The sequence below is a fragment of the Aspergillus affinis genome, assembly GCF_023601865.1.
Source record: "Aspergillus affinis strain CMG 70 chromosome Unknown NODE_98_length_139233_cov_86_989329, whole genome shotgun sequence".
Lineage (NCBI taxonomy): Eukaryota > Fungi > Ascomycota > Eurotiomycetes > Eurotiales > Aspergillaceae > Aspergillus > Aspergillus affinis.
In genome coordinates, this window is record NW_026515879.1 from 12,547 (window position 1) to 31,432 (window position 18,886).

Here is an 18,886-nt window from a genome sequence, read left to right on the forward strand (position 1 = left end):
AGAATCACCAGATCAAAACTCCAACACCTTCGTCTCAATATAACACCCAGCCTCCTGCAACCGATCCGCATATTCCTGCCCCAACGTAGCCGGAGTAACAATCCCCCCTCTTGACACCTTCCTCACCTTCTCCTCGTTCTCCAAAAGAACCATCGCGCCCTGAGCCATCAACAAACCCGTCAACGCATACAACGAGCCCTGAAACTTCAACGTGCCCAGCGCCCTCTTCGGCTCATTCGTATGCTGATCCGCCGTCGCCACAGCACGATACTGAACGCGATCGGCAGTCGAATCCTCCAAACGGGGCCCGCTACCAGGCGAATAGATGAACTGCTTCACGAGCGTACGCACAGGCGGCAAGACGAGGAGGGTGGCGCCAATAAGGAACGCAAAGTGCAGAGCCACGCCGACCAGGACGTTTCGGACGCGCACGAACTGGCGGAAATGGAACCTCGGTCCGTAGAATTCCGGCATCAGGGTGCTGCTGCGGTGCACGATGATAATGTCAGCGATGGCGGTAGGCGAGGTGGTCAGGACGCCCATGTCGGGGATGCAGCGGACGCCGAAGAGCTTTTGGGTGATGGACTCGCGGGGATGAGTCTTTGGGGGCGGGGACGCGGCCAGCGCGAACGGGTGTGTTGATTTGGAGAGGTCAGAGAAGGGAACTGCGTCGAAGAGGGTGAGGATGGTGCTGAGGGTTCCGCCGCTTGCGCCGGAGCTCCTTTATTGGGAGTGGTTAGTTAGATAAGTAGTGAATTCACGGGGATGCGAGGTTGTCTTGTTGGTTGGCTTACTTGAGGTCGTCGATTGAACAGGTGATGTCCTTGGTGTCGCAGGATAGCTCTTCGCGAACTCGTTTGACAAGCGACCAGGAGAGCATATCGGCGGGGACACTTTCAACACCCATGAATGGGATGATCTGGCGTCGGATTAGTATACTAATCGAAGGAACAATTGGATTATATGTACTCACAATGGCCCCGTTTGCCTTGGCTATTTCATGGTATCTGTCGACCACGCTCTTAATGAATGGCGGTTCTCCAGTTCTAAAAATTCGGTCAGAGATACCCTGTATAGAGCTCCAGAATGAAGGGATCGTACGCATCGATATAATGCGTCCCGTTACTCGCACATGCCTCAACCACCGGGATCGAATACAAGTAGTACGGACCGACGCAATTGATGATGATCTTCGTCCTTTGCGCCAGACTATGAAGCTCCTCGCGATTCAGCTGAACAGCTAAGACCTCTACGACAGTGTTAACAATGGCATTTCACCTCAGCTACTGCACGGTCCAAATGGAGCAATACCTGGCGGGGTGCGATCCGGATTCAACGTCTTGATCCCCTGCGCTACGCTCTCAATCTTCTCGACCGAACGCCCGGCAAGCGCCCATTTCAGATTGGTGGGCAGATTCTTGACAATGTGTTCCGCACAAAGCTTGCCTGTGTAACCTGTCGGACCGAGAACGGCTAGGTCGAATTCCCGGCTGGATTGCATGTCGGGATTGGAGAGGATTTGGGGAGTTGAGGATGGACGGTGATACGATGGTATAATAGATAGAATCACGGCTGGAAGGGGATGTATACAGTATAAGGTAGATAGAAAGACATATAGCGGTTGGAAAGGAAAGAACCAGTATAGATAGGGACAGGGGTCCGGGGGAATTCTAGACTGTCTCAGGAGCGGCCTCAGGCTAGCCCCAACTTGATGATATCATCAAGATCAAGTCATGTGACTACTCAAACTCTCTCTCGTATATGTTTGCCAACAAGGTTCATAGCATGAGAATACTCGGTAGGAATAAGAATCAGATGGATCAAGCAAAGACAAATAGTCACCGGACATCGGCAGTCTATGGTTCATAGTAGTTATTAGTAGTAATGTGGTGATGACGTTGAAGGGCGGGAGAAGAAATTGGAATATTAGCAGCGTCAAAAATGCAAAATCGATAAACTAGACTAAGGATCAATATCGACTTAACACGTTAGTTTATTAAGCTAATGAATAATAAGAGGGCCATGCCGCAATCTACGTAGTCAAACAGTTCAGTTCCTGGGCCTGACATCACATCGTCGAGGCGGCGTGAGCCCCACGTGACCGCCGCCAAGAGTTCGAGCCCTAAGCGAGCCCACAACGACTCCCGCCTACCTAGAAAGCCTCAGTCTCGATTTCGACTTACCGCACTGTTACCATCTTCGACTCAACAGCCTCACAGCCAAGATGACGAAGCGCACCAAGAGTGAGTACTATCGCCTGGCAGACTCATATCAACCCCGAGGAAATTAATCACTGACTGAAAATTCCAGAGGTCGGCATCACCGGTAAATATGGTACTAGGTACGGTTTTCTCTTCGCCCTGCATTCTAGGAATCCGACTTGAATTCGATGGCGCTCCTCGCCCGAGCGCGATCTCCCCCAAATGAAGCGAACTCGGATTCAAGACTTCGCCCTCGATCAGACGAAATAGACCGGTTGTATTAACGACGTGATTGAACAGATACGGTGCCTCCCTGCGTAAGCAGGTGAAGAAGATGGAAGTGTCGCAGCACGCCCGCTACATCTGTACCTTCTGCGGAAAGAACACCGTCAAGCGCAAGTCTGTCGGTATCTGGGAGTGCAAGGGCTGCAACAAGTGTGTTGCCGGTGGTGCCTACACCGTCTCGTAAGTCGAGCGCCTGTCCTGAGAAAGATTTTCCTCGTCCTCGCCACCCTCCAATCCTGGAATTTGGCTAGACTGGGCCCCTGTACAAGGGGAGCTGATTCAGGTAACACAAATACTGACCGATGCGATCGTGCTACAGTACCCCCGCCGCCGCTGCCACCCGCTCCACCATCCGTCGTCTCAGAGAAATCGCGGAGGTTTAAGTGTGATGATGGGATTTTCTTTACGTTTGAATTAAAAAAAAAATAGCGAAATTCAATACCTGAAGAGCTTAAATGAGTGAACTCCTTCTACGATCTTACTACTTTCCCCCGATGTCCACGCCGTATCCAGGTAGACTTCAATCCCACCGGTGATTTCGGATATTTCCAATCTCTCTAAGAGCGCCTCGTAGCAGATATCTCGCGTCTGCAGTCTGTCCGTCTAGTGTGTGATGCGCCGTGATCCCTATCGCTTTTGATAAAATTACTGGAAAGCCGGGATTAGTCTATCAGGAACGGGTTATACATTTATCGGATAAACCTTTCGATCATTTCTCATCAATTTAGAATCCGCAAATCATCATGTCTCATCTGAAGAAGTCAAAATGGCGACAGATCAGCAACTGCATCGCGGACACTGCCGCCTGTGCAAATAAGAGCGACAGAGCGACAAGGAAAGACGAGGGGTCTTCTGACGTTGCAAAATTGCAGCCATGTGGATGGATGAACTTGTGTTTCTGCCAGGGAGCTGTTGTATGGTTGAAATATTTTTTTATTTGATCTTTGACGCGCGTCTGACTTAGAACGACAGCACATGTAGGTACGGGAGGTTGCGGTGCTTTCGTCCGGGTCTCTTGTGCCGGACTCCCTAGTCAGCCGGTGAAACCTCGTTTTACTCTACAGCGCAGAACTCGGCGCAGCGAAGTCAACCTGAGTTGGCAGGTATATGCCGATGGTCAAGATTTGAGATTCAACTACTACATAGAATAAATTCAAGGCCGATTTAACGTGTTCTCCGGAAGGATCATAAGCCCATATTGGGTATTTAATTCGTAGTAGCTACTCAATAGGATGCGTAGCCACCGATAGAGTAGACCAACAGGGACCGCCGAGTAGCCTGGGACACCTGAACGCATGAACGCCTGAACGCTTGAACACCTGAGGCCATCAGGAGGGCGGCTGCGCAGTGAGCACCCGGATTTCCCAGCCGTTGATTGGCCCTCGAGGTAGGCCGGTCACGTTGCGGGCCAGACCCCTTTGCGTTAGACCGGATTGCAGGTCCACCTTCAAAAGGCCGGCTGCTTTCTCCCCACATCACTTCGTCTTGCTTCCTCTCTCCCTTTCCCTTCTTCCCACGTCTCTGTCTTCCCATCCCTTTTGGCCAGCTGCTCTTCATGCCTTCTCTTAGCTTCCCTGCAGACAATCCTGGCACATCCCCAACTGTTAATGTCCGACACTTGTATTGTGTGTTTAGGAGACCTTGGCGAAAGCGCCAGCGATCCTCTTGCCGTCACCGCCGAGGCCGCGCCAAGACCTGATCCCCGAGTAGATGGCAAGCCCAATGACCCTTCTACCGAGGCGGACGGCGTGGACGGCAATGAGGATGCTGGCCAGATCGCCCAGTTACTCCCTTGCGGCCATATCCTGCACAATAATTGCCTGAAACCATGGGTCGAAAGGGCCAACAGTTGTCCCATTTGCCGCCGCAGCTTCAACATGGTGGAGCTGAGGGAGCGGCTCGGAGGTATGACTTTCCCCTTATGATTTTCTTTACCACAACTTCTGCATAATACGTGCATTGATAGATGATGGACATTCGCTAACGATGAGGTCTTCCCCCTGCAGGTCCCGTATCGTCATCTTACTCCGTGCAAGACAGAACGCAAGTGGCGGACGTTGATCCCTCCATGGTAATAGAATATATAGATGATGATCTGGCTGAGTTCCCACCGTGTCTTATATGTGGGGACGCAGATAATGATGAACTCCTGCTTCTCTGCGATGCGTGCGATGCCCCGTCTCACACCTACTGTGTCGGGCTCGATACCGTGCCGTCCGGGCCTTGGTATTGCTCGCGCTGCCTCATCCAACGCACGTCGGGTTCCTCCTCCGAGATGGCCGAGCGATCCCTCCGGACTCCGGACCGCCGCGGTCGCCGCACGAGGGCACAGCAGCGCAGACTGCAGAGTAGGAATCAGATGAACTCTCTTCACTGGGCACGGGTATGGCAGTCCGTCTGGGATCATCTCAACCTTGACTTGGATTTTCCTTTTGATGATGACAGGGCTGTAGAGCGTGCTCGTCAGCAACAACGACGCGAGGAGGCAAACCAGCGAGAGTTTCGAGTCTGGCAGCGTCGTTTCGAGGTTGCCGAGCAGCAGGGTGGTAACAATCGATTCCGAGACACGGCTGCTCTCCTCGACCTCGAAGTTGCTCGGCCGTCACGGCCTCGTGTCCCACGAGAACCTACTCCAGAGCCCGAGTCTCTTGAAGAAATGCGAGCATGGAACGCTTTCGAGAGGGCTCGAGAGATTGAAAACAACCCCCATGCCGCGAGAAAGAGAAAGGAACCCACTTTGTCGCCATCACCGGAGCCTACTGAGCCCGAAAGAAAGCTGAAGCGTCCACGAACCCGCAGAGCTCAGGATCTGGCGGCTCTGGCTACGCAGAATGGAGAATCCTCTCGAACTGCTAGCGCCCAAGCCTCTGCTCGTATCAATGCCGAGGGGTCGAGCGAGCCAAGCTTCCTTTCATCCCTTCTTAAGGAAGTAGAGGATTCCTCAACTCCTCGTGGCGCTAATTCGCAAGGCCCCTCGGCCCAAGTTTCGGTAGCACCAACCGACCATCCATCCCCTGGGCCCTCATCCCCATCAATATCGCCTGCTCCCTCCAATCACTCTTCTCCCCAACTATCATCTTCAACACCGCCCCCGCACCTTCGGAGCAGGCCGATTTCTCCAATCCAACTCGCGTCCCCCACGGACCGGTCGTCTCCACCGTTCTCACCAGACGTGTCACCGGTCGGCGCTGTCAATGGCACTCGGGAAGATACGCCACCGCAACTTGCTGTCGAGCGGCCTCAGCGTCGTGTGCCAAGAGCATGGTTGCAATCAGTGGGTGCACGGTCTAACGAGAGCTCTCCAACCCGGACCAAACCATCCTCGGCCGTCAAGTCCGACATCCAAAGAATAGTCGGGGCCGCACTGAAACCATACTATCGTTCCAAAATCATTTCGAAGGATGAGTTCACTGATATCAATCGAAATATATCTCGGATGCTATATGAGCGCGTTGGGGGCATTGGAACCCTCGAGGCGGGCACGAAGGCAAATTTGGAAAGCTCGGCGCGGGACGAAGTGGCGGGGGCCGTGGATTCCCTCAAACAGAAGCAGAGGAGCATCAACGGTCATGAGGATAGTGCTTGATATTTGAATTTGATACGGCATGTGCCGGCGTTTACGCAGCGATTTATCTTGATCCCATTAAGGGAAATGCATCGTCTTGGGCGTTTATCTATGACCTGCTGGAAGGGACAACACACGGAGATACCTGCTTTTTATTTTTATTGTGAAGAAATTTTTTTTTTCTGGAGTCTAGGGTGGCTGGATTGGGAATTGGCATGAAGCGCATACCGACTTTTGTAGCTGTATTTTCTGGATATTTTATGGTTGGGAAGATATTCCTGAATAATATATTTCACGGGCCCGTCTTGATGACGGGCTTATAAGCAATGATTTATCTTATTTCTGTCTCTCCCATGAGAAAGATCTGCTTTTTAATATTAAGGGCCTGGATTTTAAAAGAGACGAAGACCTTTTCTCTATACCTAAAGAAGAAAGAGTGTAGGCCTTGGGGGCCAGGCCTGTGTAACCACCCCCGCCTTTTCCTCTCCGCGCTTTTCGTTTCCACCTTCACACAGTTCTCTCCAGTGACATGTACAAGATGATCGACCAGATTGAAACCTTCAGTGCACAATCCTGAGCTGATCTGCTGTTTCTTGCCTAATTTTTCTACGTATGCATTATTCCGAGCCGATAGCCGAATGTTCAGGTCTTATTCTGCCCACTGACTGCATTAGCTGAGTTTTATACAGAGTTTTGACCACATCTCTGTTCGACATGTGCTTGCATACACCGTATGCGATATCTACAACCAAGAAGAACTAGTCGATTGCGGCATTAGTCTACACCAGAAGATCCCTGGTGCCTGATGATTGTGTCATAGGGTTATCATATTATTAATGGCGGTGGCGAAAACTGATGGAAATGAGAATCCTAATGAATTTGAACATGGCATGCGGACTGACTAATCGGCTTCACAAAGGAGCGATGACTGATCGGCATAAAGCGAGAGACTTCAGGATAGGACTGTCCGCGCTGTGTTCGTTTGATATCTCCGAGATTGATAGCATGGGGTGACCTTTGAATAAAAACTTAAGGGGTCGGACTCGGAGACAGACACCCGAACTGCGAACATACCAAAAACAACAGACAATGCACGCTGACGAATCGACCGGATCCTTTGTCGGACAGTCCATCCTGACTCGGTCTCGGGAATAGTGCTATGAGCATTTACCGATACCCGCAGAATGATCAAGAAATGTCAAGATAGAGGGAGGCTAAGGCGTCGGCCAGAGTGGGCTCCCGACCCTCCTGACCCAATAGCTTATGCGAATCCGGACATGGTCGGCCTTCGGACCGCTGCAAAGCGCGAGCAGCGTTTTCTCGAATCCACGTTTCCAACTTCCACCCCCTTCTAACAGTTGGATTCGAAAGCTTTGACTCATGTGTGTGCCTGGCCTCCAATCATAATGACACCAACATACTAGGGATATGGCCTATGGGCCGATTACCCGGCAGAGGGCCATACTAAGGCAGTTTTAGCATGTCAGATCTTCGCTCTCGGGGTTAACGGTTTGCGACTGACGCTTTCAGGCCTGGAAATGATCCAATCTTCACATGGATCGGACTGATCATTGATCCGTTCGTACGCTTCTGGGCCCATCACCTTTTCACTTTTTTCCCCCCCCCTTAGCACGAATCAGTATGTCGGGGTCCGTATCGGTGCCGGGGAATTCGGACTTAAGATTTTTATGATGGTGGAGCACGTTCGCGCGCTGGACACTCCGGTGTGGCAGCTTCAAACCGAGATACTAATTTTGATTTACTAATTGATAGATCTTTGGGTTTATTTTTTTTGTTATTGGAGGCCCACTCCTTGATACTGTGCAATGACTTATAATCTCCGGAAGGTCCCATATTTTGGCCATAGGTTTCACAACATTCCGCACTATATAGGTCCAAGTTTCCTAACAATTCACCCTTACTTGAATTTCTCGATAGTCAGAAAATTATCTCCATTCACCTGAAGCGAAAGAGGACGTTACATAAGGAGGAAAAGTCTTGAACCCGCCGAAACTGACTCTGGGCCATGGTTGCCGAAAACCAGAACAGCGCAATAATGAACGACAACAACGGCATGGCTTCACATTTTGATCAAACGAACGAACTTCCAGTATCGTCGGACGTTACTTTGAACTCTGAAACACATTCAATAGCGGGGGATCCAGAGAAGGAGCTTGAGGGCTCCCACGAAAAAGACTTGGAGAATGATGGAGCACTTGCTCAAATACCTGGCGGCGAGAAGCCAGGCGCGCCTCCCCAGAAAGACCCGAACTTGGTGGAATTCGATGGACCCGACGACCCCGAGAACCCGCAGAATATGCCATACTGGAAGAAATGGGTGTTGACGATGACCTTGTCTTCGATGACTATGTGGATCACCTTTGCAAGCAGTGTCTTTTCGACCGCTACTGTGGTGACGGCCAAGGAATTCGACGTTTCGACCGAAGTTATGACATTAGGAACCAGTTTGGTTGTCTTTGGATTCGCCCTGGGACCCTTGATGTGGTCGCCTTTTTCTGAATTGTACGGACGCAGACTGCCATTGTTCTTCGGCTACGCCGTGTTCGCGATTTTCCAAATCCCAGTTGCAGTCGCGCAGAACCTTCAAACCATCATGATTTGTCGCTTCTTGATGGGTGTGTTTGGCTGCTCCCCTCTGGCGGTTGTTGGTGGTGCTATGGCCGACTTCTGGAACCCTATCGACCGTGCTGTGGCTATTGCAATGTTCTCGGCTGCAACTTTTGTTGGACCTGTCCTTGGTATGTGTTCCCACCCTGGTGATGTTCTTTTTCGCCCTTGGAATTGCCCTTCTAACACACGCGCGTAGGTCCCATCGTCGGTGGTTTCATCACAGACTCGCATCTTGGCTGGCGCTGGACGGCGTGGATCACTTTGATCGCCTCAGCAACCTTTGGCCTGATCGCCCTTATTATCATCCCCGAGACGTACGCACCCGTTATTCTGCAAAAGCGCGCTGCCCGCCTCCGCCGAGAGACTGGTAACTGGGCGCTGCACTCAGCTCTGGACGAAAGCCGCCCTACTGCATCGGAAATCGTCACCAAGTATCTGGTGCGCCCGATTCAAATGCTGTTCTTGGAACCCATTCTCCTCTTGATCACCATATACCTCGCCTTGATCTACGGCATCCTGTACCTGTTCTTCGAGGCCTATCCCGTCTCCTTCCAGGAGGTTCGCGGATGGACCAATGGCGGTGTTGCCGGACTTCCCTTCCTCGGAATCATGATCGGAGTGCTCTGCGGAGTGGCCCTGATCATCTGGCAGACGAAGACTCGGTTCGCGCGCAAATTGGCGAAGCACGGTCGTGTTGTTCCCGAGGAGCGTCTCGTCCCCATGATGATCGCGTCGGTTCTGCTGCCTGCCGGTCTCTTCTGGTTCGGCTGGACCTCTGACCGCAACATCTCCTGGGTCCCTCAGGTCATTGCCGGCATCCCCATCGGCATGGGCATCCTGGTTATCTTCATGCAGGGTCTCAACTACATCATCGATGTCTATCTCATGTTTGCCAACTCCGCCATCGCTGCGAACACTCTCGTTCGGAGCAGCCTCGGAGGTGCTTTCCCGCTCTTCTCCGTGCAGATGTACCATAAGCTGGGTGTCAACTGGGCCTCCAGTCTGCTTGGCTTCATCACCGTCGCAATGATTCCTATCCCGGTGATCTTCTTCATCTATGGAAAGAAGATCCGGGCGATGAGCAAGTTCTCTCCTAAGCTGTGAAAGCCGGGTGGATGTTTACTTCTTAATGTTTTCTGTTGTGCAACGAGTTATGCATGAAAAAGCGGGCATTTGCAGGGCGTTCCTGAATAGTTACTCATTTATAGACCATAATAGTTAACTTTTAATCATCACTCCATTTCACCATATTCTAATTAGCAGATGGCTGTTTTAGTCGCCTTTCCGTAGCCATTAGGTGCCCGTGCGCATGCCTGAGGCCACGGGCTTTCACCCCTTGCTTCCTCGACATCGCTGCTTCAGCCGAGTCTGCTGTTCCACGGGTATAGTGGGGTCGTGGGGATGAGGAGCGTAATGAGTGTTATGGCGGGAGTCTAGAGACGCTTTATAGGATTTCAGGTCCTGTAAGGCTTTGTATGCGCCAGCGCAGAATCTGGCGATTCGTGGCGACCATGTATCAATGTGAAGGGGGGTAATGTTGGTGAACATCTCGACAGGATGCATCTGATAATCTTCAGTCTTATGGGGGAAGTGTGGCAGGTCTTTCATCGGACTCATTCGCAGTTAGGCCCAGTATTTTCCGATGGCAGGCATCATTCCACGGATGAGGACTATCCAATCGAATCGTGGGTGAAGTTGCTGCATACATTCTGGCGGTTGGAAAGACGCCGAGACCACATCGTTCATGTTTCTGACTCGAAGCGAACCGAAGGCAAAACTGACAAGGAGCATGGCGCCAACAAAGATCTCACAGCAGTTGGGATTTGACAGGTTGGATAGTGCTTTCCGGAACCCCCTTAGTCCAATCTGATGGTGCGCAAATATAACCTCTAGATGGGCGGCGTTAATGCTGAGCTCCGACGGCGAAGTGGAATTTGTTCCAGGGGGTGGTCGGTGATTATGAGAGACGTAGGAGGTGTCGGCGTCTTGAGATGTCGTATGTATGGTATGCTCTTGATCGGCGGATTTGTCTGGGTAGAAGTAATCTAGCCCAGCCAACGCAAGCGACAAGCGCATTAAGATCTCATTTTTGTTCGCATAATCAGGAAACACAGTCTCCTAAGCCCGCCGCTTATTCGGATTAAGCGACATTCGTTTGATAGTATTGGTGACTTTCCTCTGCCACTTCTTGACTTTCCATTTCCGTCTTAGTGCTCAGTCCTTGCCGCTTTTTGCTCACTGAGTAGGACTGAGCACGCCCCTGAGTATTACATAATCACCACGCTCGCTCAGGAATTGCTATAGCAAGTACTTGAGCGGGTGCGAGAAATCGTAGAGTAGAAATAAGAAAGAAAGTTGAAATTTTTCAGGAAAGCGGATTACTGTAAGATATTTGAAGGTCATGCGAATCATTCGGTTTATTAATTAGCCTTAGCGGACTCTATACCTAGAACGGCTCACGCGAGCTTATCGTTCGATAAGCTCGCGTGAGCTGTATCCACGGAGGTAACAGACTAGGGAATTTGTCGCAGATTCCAAACCAATCATGCATGGGAGTTATAGATAATTGTATAAATACTTCTTCATCGGTGAGAATGTAGCTGATAAATCCCGTGAACCCTTTCACATGGTCTTCTCTGCAACTGCTTCCACCGACAAGTCGTGATTGTTGACAAGCACGCCGTATCGAATAGGACATGTGGAGAACGGAACGGATTGAGTCGAGCCTTCCTTGGAGTCTTCTCTGATACTGAAGCAGACTATCGATAACGACAGAACATTCGTGATTGAAATTCGAACTCGATTGACAGGTGATGTCGCATCCCTTCTTCAAAAAGCGAAGAGAGTTTGTGGAACTTCAGCCTTTGTCACTCGTGCAATGACGGTGCTCTTTGCCTAGATCTTCGACCAGCGCAGAAGCACCGCAGCAGCAATGACTGGCAACACACTTACCAACTCTCCTAGCCCCGCAAATTCTGGAGGAATTCTCGCATTGACAAAAGCACCCGCAGCGAGAAGGACTGCAAAGGTGTTATATACGAAACTCCATGCAAAATTGAACTTGATGCGGTTGACGGACTTCCGACTGGCGTTCATCATAGTGGAAATACTAGCCAGAGAAGGCCGCATGAGAACCACATCCGCGGCGGATTGCGCGACATCCGTGCCTTCGTTCATGTGGACGCCGATCGTAGCCTGCGCGAGAGCAACGGCATCGTTCGTGCCGTCACCGCAGAAAACAACAACCGGTTCCTTGCGATCTGTGCCAGTACCGAGGAGCTTCTGGATGTAGTCCTTCTTGTCAGCGGGTGAGCTTCGAGAACGCACATTATCGCCAGGAATACCAAGCTTGGACGCTAGAATCTGAACAGCTCCGTCATCGTCGCCAGAAACCACATGTACCGAGATGCCACGCCTCTGCAGGGTCTCAATCGTCCCTGTAGCGTCAGGTCGAAGCTCATCTTCAAGGCCATAGACCGCATTTAACGCATCGTCGATTGTAAAGCAGAAGACAGTGTATCCTTGAGAAAGCATTGGTTGGACAAGTTTATGTTCCGATAAATTCAGCCAGCGAGAATTGCCTGCTCGAAGTCTCCGGCCACCCAAGATAGTTTCAACACCTTTACCAGTAAGGCTCTTGGGCTCAGGAACAGTCGAAGCCATAGTTCCAGCATCCTTTAGGTGGGCAGCCACAGAAACCGAGACTGGGTGTCGACTGTTTTCGATGAGGCCTAGAAGAAGCGGGAGTTGGTCCACGTCGGCGCAGACCTTCGCGACGACAGAAAGCTTTCCCTGAGTCAAGGTCCCAGTCTTATCAAACACGACGTGCGACGTCTTATAAGCCAATTCAATAGCATCTGCTGACTTGAAGATGATACCTCTTTCCGCTGCGACTCCGCTGGCAATTACAATGACCATAGGAACAGCCAATCCAATAGCGCAGGGGCAAGAGACAATGAGGACAGTAATAGCGTAGGTGATGGCCTGAATTGTAGCCTCAGATCCATCGTATCCACGAATAGTCATGCCCACTGCGACCCAAATGACAAACGTGATGATCGTTAATGCCACAACAACCGGTACGAAATAGGATGCGACCCGGTCCGCTAGATCCTGCATCTTGGGTTTCGACAGTTTGGCCTCATCGACCATCGCAGCAATATCATTGATAGTGTTATCGCTAGCTAAACGGTTCAGTCGAACAGTCATAACTCCAGGTCCATTGATAGACCCAGCAATCACCACAGACTTGGGATATTTTTCCACCGGTCTAGATTCACCAGTGAGCATAGACTCGTCAACCTCGGACGACCCATTGATGACAGTGCCGTCGGTCGGGATTTTGGTGTCAGGGAGAACTTTAAAGGTGTCGCCGTATTGAAGAAGCCGGGCGTCGATCTCACGTTCCGTTCCGCTCTCTTTGTCGACAAGGATAGCTCTCGATGCCTGAAGTGACCGGATAGAAATGGATTCAACAGCTTTCTGACGAGCGAGAGCGGCAACCCATCGACCAACCATGATCAAAGTGACCAAGAGAGTGCTCGTTTCAAAGAATTGACCGGTTGAAAGGGGGTTTTCTGCAATGAGGTACCCAAAGGAGACAACCGAGAAGATGTAGGCAGCACTGGTGCTCAAGACGATCAAAAGATCCATTTCTATAACCTTGGAGAAAATGAAAGCTTTCAGGGCCTTGGGATAGAAAGGTCCTGCTATGACAACTTGAACAATCGTGGCCAAGGCGAGGGAAGCCGAGGAATATGCCACCTCCCTCTCAGGAAGCGGAGCCCATGCCATGACCAGGACCGGGATCGTCAAGACAGCGGAGAAAAAGGTCATATACCCGACATGGCGAACATGCTTACTGCCAGCCTCCAGGGAAGGGTCACCGCGTGGAGGAGCAAGTCCAATTGGCTGACCCCAAATCTTCTCGGTGAGGTCTCGAGCTCCCAGAATCTTCGGATCAAAAGCCACTCGCACGGTCTGCTTGTCCACGGGTACCATGTCAATTACTCCGTCCGGCCACTTCTGACTAATGAATTTTGAGGGTTCACCGGGGACAATAAGATTTAGGCTAGATCCCTGGTTCTGGACTCTTTCGTACTTAAATTCAGTCGTTCGCTCTAGATGTTTTATGACTCCTTCCACCGAGCCAAGGCGGAGATCGACGTTGAACTCGGCTCGTGAGAGAACCAGACTAGTTTTCAGGTCTTTGACAGTGGGGACGCTAACGAGGATTCGGTTGAGCTTTGTCTCGCAACCAGTACAAGTCATGCCAGAAATACTGAGAACGACATGTTCCTTGCCGTTACCCTGATTCTCTATATCGGTGATGGCCTTAATCGGGGATTTCTCAATCCCAAAACCAGAATTGAGTGGAGTAGAGGAGCAGCAAGCATCGGCGCAAGAGCCTTGAGGGCTGATCGGCTGCCTTTCTGTGCAGCAAGAGTCTGCGCAACTAGTTTTGGGGGTCTTGAAGATATCCTGTTTCGGTGGTTTGCAGCAAGATCCAGAGGCGGCACCAGAGGGCTCCTTAGTGATCGCGTTCTTAGCTGTTCCGCAACAAGATCCTGCAGAATCACTAGTGGGAGGCTCAACGACGGGCTTGAGCTTCGAAAAGCACGAATCCGCATAAATGCTTTTCGTGTCATTGTCTTTGACACACTCGTCTCCGAGACAGCAAGATCCAGTGCAGTCAAGCTTGGGAGAGGATTCCTCGGCAGAAGAAGTCTCCGAGCAGCAAGAAACAAGGCGTCCAGGTTGCGCAGCAGGCTGTTTCGCGGACTTTTCGAAGGAGAAGCAAGACTTAGCACAGTTATCCTCGACGGATGGAGCCGTGACCGGCGTGTCTTGAGAGCAGCAAGCATACGAGCACTTTTTGTTCGCTGGGGCTTCTTTGTTAGACTTTTTTTCCGTGCAGCAAGCGTCGGCACAGTTGCCCTTTAGGGGTCGTTCCCTGACAGGTGTGCCCTCAGAGGAGCACGACTTAGAGCACTTGCTTTTGACGGGAGGCTCTCTGGCGTGCTTGTCCTTCGAAGGAAAAGAGACGCAAGCATCCGCGAATGGCTTCTTGGCTGACCTGGCGCTTTCACCAGAGGCCCTCCGTAGGCGAGGATGGTTCTGCGCGGCCTGATCCTTGATGACAGAGCCGTTGCTGCTGCAGGAACCCAGCGAAGTGCGAAGAAGGGAACGAGCGGATGATTTCCTCGAGCAGTGCTTCCCGTCCAGTGAGCGGCGCTCGCGAATTTCACAGCAGGTTTCCTGGCCAAGAGCAATGAGCGCACGGCAGATACATCCCAGGGCTTGCAAAGTAGCGCCATAGCGGTCGAGGGCGGAGAGACTATGTTGACTGCATGCCTTGCGGTCGATAGCCCCTCCACAAACTGAGGGGAGTTAGCAACAATGAAAGCACTTCCCAAAAAGCGGCTGCTCACTGGTTTGCTGACCGTTTGGGCCGGGAGGAGCCGCAGCACCTATCTCGCATTCCCGCATAGCCAAGCGGTCAAGGCAAGACATGTCGCAGCATGGGCCGACTTTGCCACGGCAGCAGTCAGGCGCGTCTGTATCATTCTCGGTTTTGTTGTCCGAGCATTTGCCAGGAGAGCAGGAACTATCCGATTTCTCCTGGATAGGCTCTCTATGAGCGGGGGTCGTGGTGTCGGGAGGACAAAACGTACAACTGTTCGTCTCCGCAGTTGAAGTCACGATTGGGGTTACATCAGGTTCAGGGGCTGGAGCCGGTGAGCCGCAACAGTCAAATCCCATTTTTGAGGTGATTTTTAGCTCGCAGTTCAATTTGTGTATGGTTGAGGTGTAGATGGAGAGGTTTCTGGGGATCGTGGGGTGGGCTATTTTTCGAGATCAGGTTACAGGTCGAATGGCACCTTCGTAGGGGTCATCCGCCGCGCTAGTAGATCAAATGAAAGGCTGGTGGGGCCGGCTTGCGACCTTTTTTAAGTGGCACCTGACCTGCGTACTCTTTTGGAGATACAGCAGTAACTAACTAACTAAATGTGAGCACGGCTTATTCAGCTTTTTACGTGTTTGTATCTCTACCATTCTATCCCGGAACCGACCTGCAATTACCGGGAGAACGGAAAATTAGGTCATGTGATTAGAATTCGATGTTGGAACACAGGGACGTACCCTTCCGCCTGCCCCGGGGTTCGACCTCGCTTAGTCATCACTTAGTAAGCTAGATGGTTACGTTAACTTTATCTTAGTGGTGTACACAGCTCGCGCGAACTTTTGGAAACACCCGCGCGAGCTGACCCCACCTTTTAAGCGAACAACTCACGCTAGATTCAGCTTATTAAGCAGAACAACTCACATAAGGTTATAAATTTACACTGTATTTGAATTTCATATTAGTATAATCAGTTGGCAAGTGGTTATCAAGTGGTTGACTCACATTGTTGGCAATCTGCGCCATGGTGGGCGCCAAATTCAACTGCTTATGAACTGGTTTGATTTCTGGAACAAAAAGAAGAAAAAAAGAAGTGGAGGGAGGGGGTAGCGAAGCGGGATAGTAAGAAAGGTAAGGTTCTGAAAGAGGTCGCGTGAGTTGAAAGTTAAATTTTCTGGTGTTGGGGTCACGTGATCAGCCAGTGACTTTTTCAACTCAACGGAGGTCAGGAAACATCCTTACCGAGCTGCAACCTGGTGTGGTGTCTGTATTGATTCCCGCCACACCGGCCACCCAATACACAAGACATCCATCGCTTCCACATTCGAAAGAGCATTTCGAGTAGGTGATCACAAAGGGCTTCCAGCATAACTGGACTGATGCTTCGTGGTCTACCACCTTTATTGGGCGGTGCTTTGACGCTACCAAATGTCCGAATATTGGAAGAGGTTCTTAGGATGGTACGCTTATTGCAGCCCGCAGCCATTGCCATATGCGATATAGATAGATCCCCACTGCGGAGCATGTCGTGTATAAGCTTATGCTTTGAAGGGGCTAGGCTGGGTGTGACGAACTGACCAAGAACCACTATATAGAGCGATGCGCGTACCAAGTCGTTGACTTGGTATTCTGGTCTTTTTAGTAGCTCAGTCGGTAACCGTCCTACAGACCTACTGAACGGTCGTGGCGGGTAGAAGCGCACCTACCCACTGCCAAGCCCGTGACATTTACTCACTGAGTCGGACTCTGAGCGCCCTCATAAAAGCGGCGGCAGCCAAGATAGGAAAGCCCCACCCGGCAGAGGAAAAACACTACGTAGAGGTACGAGAGTAGACGGAGGTCCACCATGTTTAAGGGTAGATTCTCCCTTGGCCAGTCAGATGTCGGCGCGGCGCAAATGCCGGCAAGGAAGTCCAAAGCGCGGGGGGAGACTGTTTCGGACTGTTCATCCTGAGATGACTCGACAGACCTCCTGCTGTCGCCCACTGAAGACCTAACCCGGAGGATTCCATCCGGTCCCTGCTGGCGCGGAGAATCGGCCGCACAGGGGTAGTGGTTCCGGGATACACGCAAGGCTCCTAAAGACCCTTGATGAACAGGCTCCACAAATTGGTTTCAGTTCGTCACACTAACTCAATTAACCTACACAGAACACATTTCATCGTACAGCGGCAATCCTCTCACCTTGACCCGTCGGGTTTTACAGGTATGGCAGCCATTGCGCGACTTACGATGTCTCACGCGGTGTCTTTGGCGTTCTAGCCTGGTGGTCTCTTCTGGTGAAGCCATTTTGCTGGTTCAGAGCAAGGATGGACACCAAAGCTATGCGCTTGGCGAGGTGGTGGATGGACAGGAAGGGAGATGGAGGGTGTGTTCTACAATGATGAACGAACAAGGAGATAAAAAGGGAATTTAAGAGGAAGGAGGACGCCAAGATGAACCCAACCAGAAGGATAAAAATATCAGACTATTAAGACTAGTAGAGGAAACGAGGTTGAGGCTAGATGGGATGATGACCCACGGCCCTTTAAATTAACTAGGTGTTTGCCGTAGGTGGATCATCGGTCGCAGAAAGTTTTCGGAGTCGGAATCTTATCGGGCGTGACCTCCACCTTTGATCTCATTCAGCACTTTCCCAGGATACACCAGCAGCAGAAAGACCGCCTGCAGAGCCATGAGGATCGCATCTAAGACATACAACAGATACTCCCGCTCCATGATATAGCCTGCGTTACCCTGCACAAACTCAGCGACACGGAAGATCGATCGGACGAAAATCAAGAGGCATGCAGCATGCATGGCATAGAGCATGTACTCCCACGAAGTGCGCGTGGCGTGGGGATGGTTGCAAGAGGTGTGTAGGTACCAAGCCTGCGAACACGGTAGTGGAATACAGCGGCAACGATGACAAAAACACCAAAGATGAAAAGCTGCACAGCGAGACTTGTGATGACAATGGTTTCGCCATTCTGCATGGCTTCCAGAGAGCCAGCTGCCATATATCCGCCGCCTATACTTCAATGTCAGCCATGAATCAACAAGACGTGAAACATACTTCAAAGACCAAGGATGGCCACCACTTACCACCACACTGCAGAACGAATGAAATCACATCTCCGGCAACGAAAATTTTGGTAAGGTATTTGACAGGAATGAGCGATTCTTTCTCGGCACCAAGCCGGACAATCAGTCGCCCCAAAGTCATGTAGATCGAGGCTGCGAACAGAGGCGGAGCGACAAGGATGAGCATTGTCTGAACGATGTAGGACCCCAAGGCTGTGGTGTCAAAATGAGAGAAGATTCTGGCGAAATAGCCTGCTGCCTCGACTGTATGGCCACATGAAATAATCAGATCATCAGTCATAAAAGAACCATGATCACAAGCAACACTTACGCAGAAGACCAATGAAGAATGCGCCGAAAAACATTGCTCGAAAGCGAACGATGATGATTCCATGGAGCACAGCCAGCGCCAGAAAAACAGCGCCAGAAACCGCTACTGCAGGGATTGAAGGAGCGTATCGATAAAGAACGAAGGTTATCATCTCCGGTGGGTAGTCTTGATCGGCCATATTGAATCGATTCAATCGACCACTGTGTAAGGAGTGTACGCAGCGAGATGGGAATTAACGAAAAGTGAAATAACGGCAAGCAAATGAAGGAGAGAAAATTAAAGAGAGTTGATCGCCATCAAGAGGTCGAGGCTACAGGAGTATTTCCGGGCGCTTCTTAAGATAACTTGTGTTCTAGAGTGGAAATGAAGACGACCCAAGCTCCACTTTGGAATACGGACTGTAGACT

General features: G+C 51.0%; 6 protein-coding genes across 6 annotated transcripts; 3 read left to right on the plus strand and 3 right to left on the minus strand.

Moving 5' to 3' along the window:
- Positions 1-12: 12 nt before the first annotated feature.
- Positions 13-1,501, minus strand: KD926_011530 (uncharacterized protein; the record flags this gene model as incomplete). Its single annotated transcript, XM_053103821.1, has 5 exons — positions 13-721; positions 795-919; positions 974-1,046; positions 1,102-1,249; positions 1,312-1,501. The coding sequence occupies 5 exons, from the start codon at positions 1,499-1,501 to the stop codon at positions 13-15; spliced, it is 1,245 nt and encodes a 414-aa protein (XP_052952808.1).
- Positions 1,502-2,224: 723 nt separating this feature from the next.
- On the plus strand, positions 2,225-2,869 carry KD926_011531 (60S ribosomal protein eL43; the record flags this gene model as incomplete). Its single annotated transcript, XM_053103822.1, has 4 exons — positions 2,225-2,243; positions 2,311-2,341; positions 2,502-2,666; positions 2,806-2,869. The coding sequence occupies 4 exons, from the start codon at positions 2,225-2,227 to the stop codon at positions 2,867-2,869; spliced, it is 279 nt and encodes a 92-aa protein (XP_052952809.1).
- Positions 2,870-4,093: 1,224 nt separating this feature from the next.
- Positions 4,094-6,072, plus strand: KD926_011532 (putative PHD and RING finger domain protein; the record flags this gene model as incomplete). The annotated part of the gene is made up of 2 exons (XM_053103823.1): positions 4,094-4,391; positions 4,493-6,072. The coding sequence occupies 2 exons, from the start codon at positions 4,094-4,096 to the stop codon at positions 6,070-6,072; spliced, it is 1,878 nt and encodes a 625-aa protein (XP_052952810.1).
- Positions 6,073-8,107: 2,035 nt separating this feature from the next.
- On the plus strand, positions 8,108-9,786 carry KD926_011533 (MFS transporter; the record flags this gene model as incomplete). The annotated part of the gene is made up of 2 exons (XM_053103824.1): positions 8,108-8,810; positions 8,879-9,786. The coding sequence occupies 2 exons, from the start codon at positions 8,108-8,110 to the stop codon at positions 9,784-9,786; spliced, it is 1,611 nt and encodes a 536-aa protein (XP_052952811.1).
- Positions 9,787-10,305: 519 nt separating this feature from the next.
- On the minus strand, positions 10,306-15,444 carry KD926_011534 (cation-transporting P-type ATPase PCA1; the record flags this gene model as incomplete). The annotated part of the gene is made up of 3 exons (XM_053103825.1): positions 10,306-10,800; positions 11,635-15,062; positions 15,114-15,444. 3 exons carry the CDS (start codon positions 15,442-15,444, stop codon positions 10,306-10,308), a joined length of 4,254 nt encoding a protein of 1,417 aa, XP_052952812.1.
- A 2,233-nt stretch (positions 15,445-17,677) lies between these two features.
- On the minus strand, positions 17,678-18,657 carry KD926_011535 (RTA1 domain-containing protein; the record flags this gene model as incomplete). Its single annotated transcript, XM_053103826.1, has 4 exons — positions 17,678-17,899; positions 17,965-18,095; positions 18,170-18,412; positions 18,480-18,657. 4 exons carry the CDS (start codon positions 18,655-18,657, stop codon positions 17,678-17,680), a joined length of 774 nt encoding a protein of 257 aa, XP_052952813.1.
- Between the last annotated feature and the right edge of the window lie 229 nt (positions 18,658-18,886).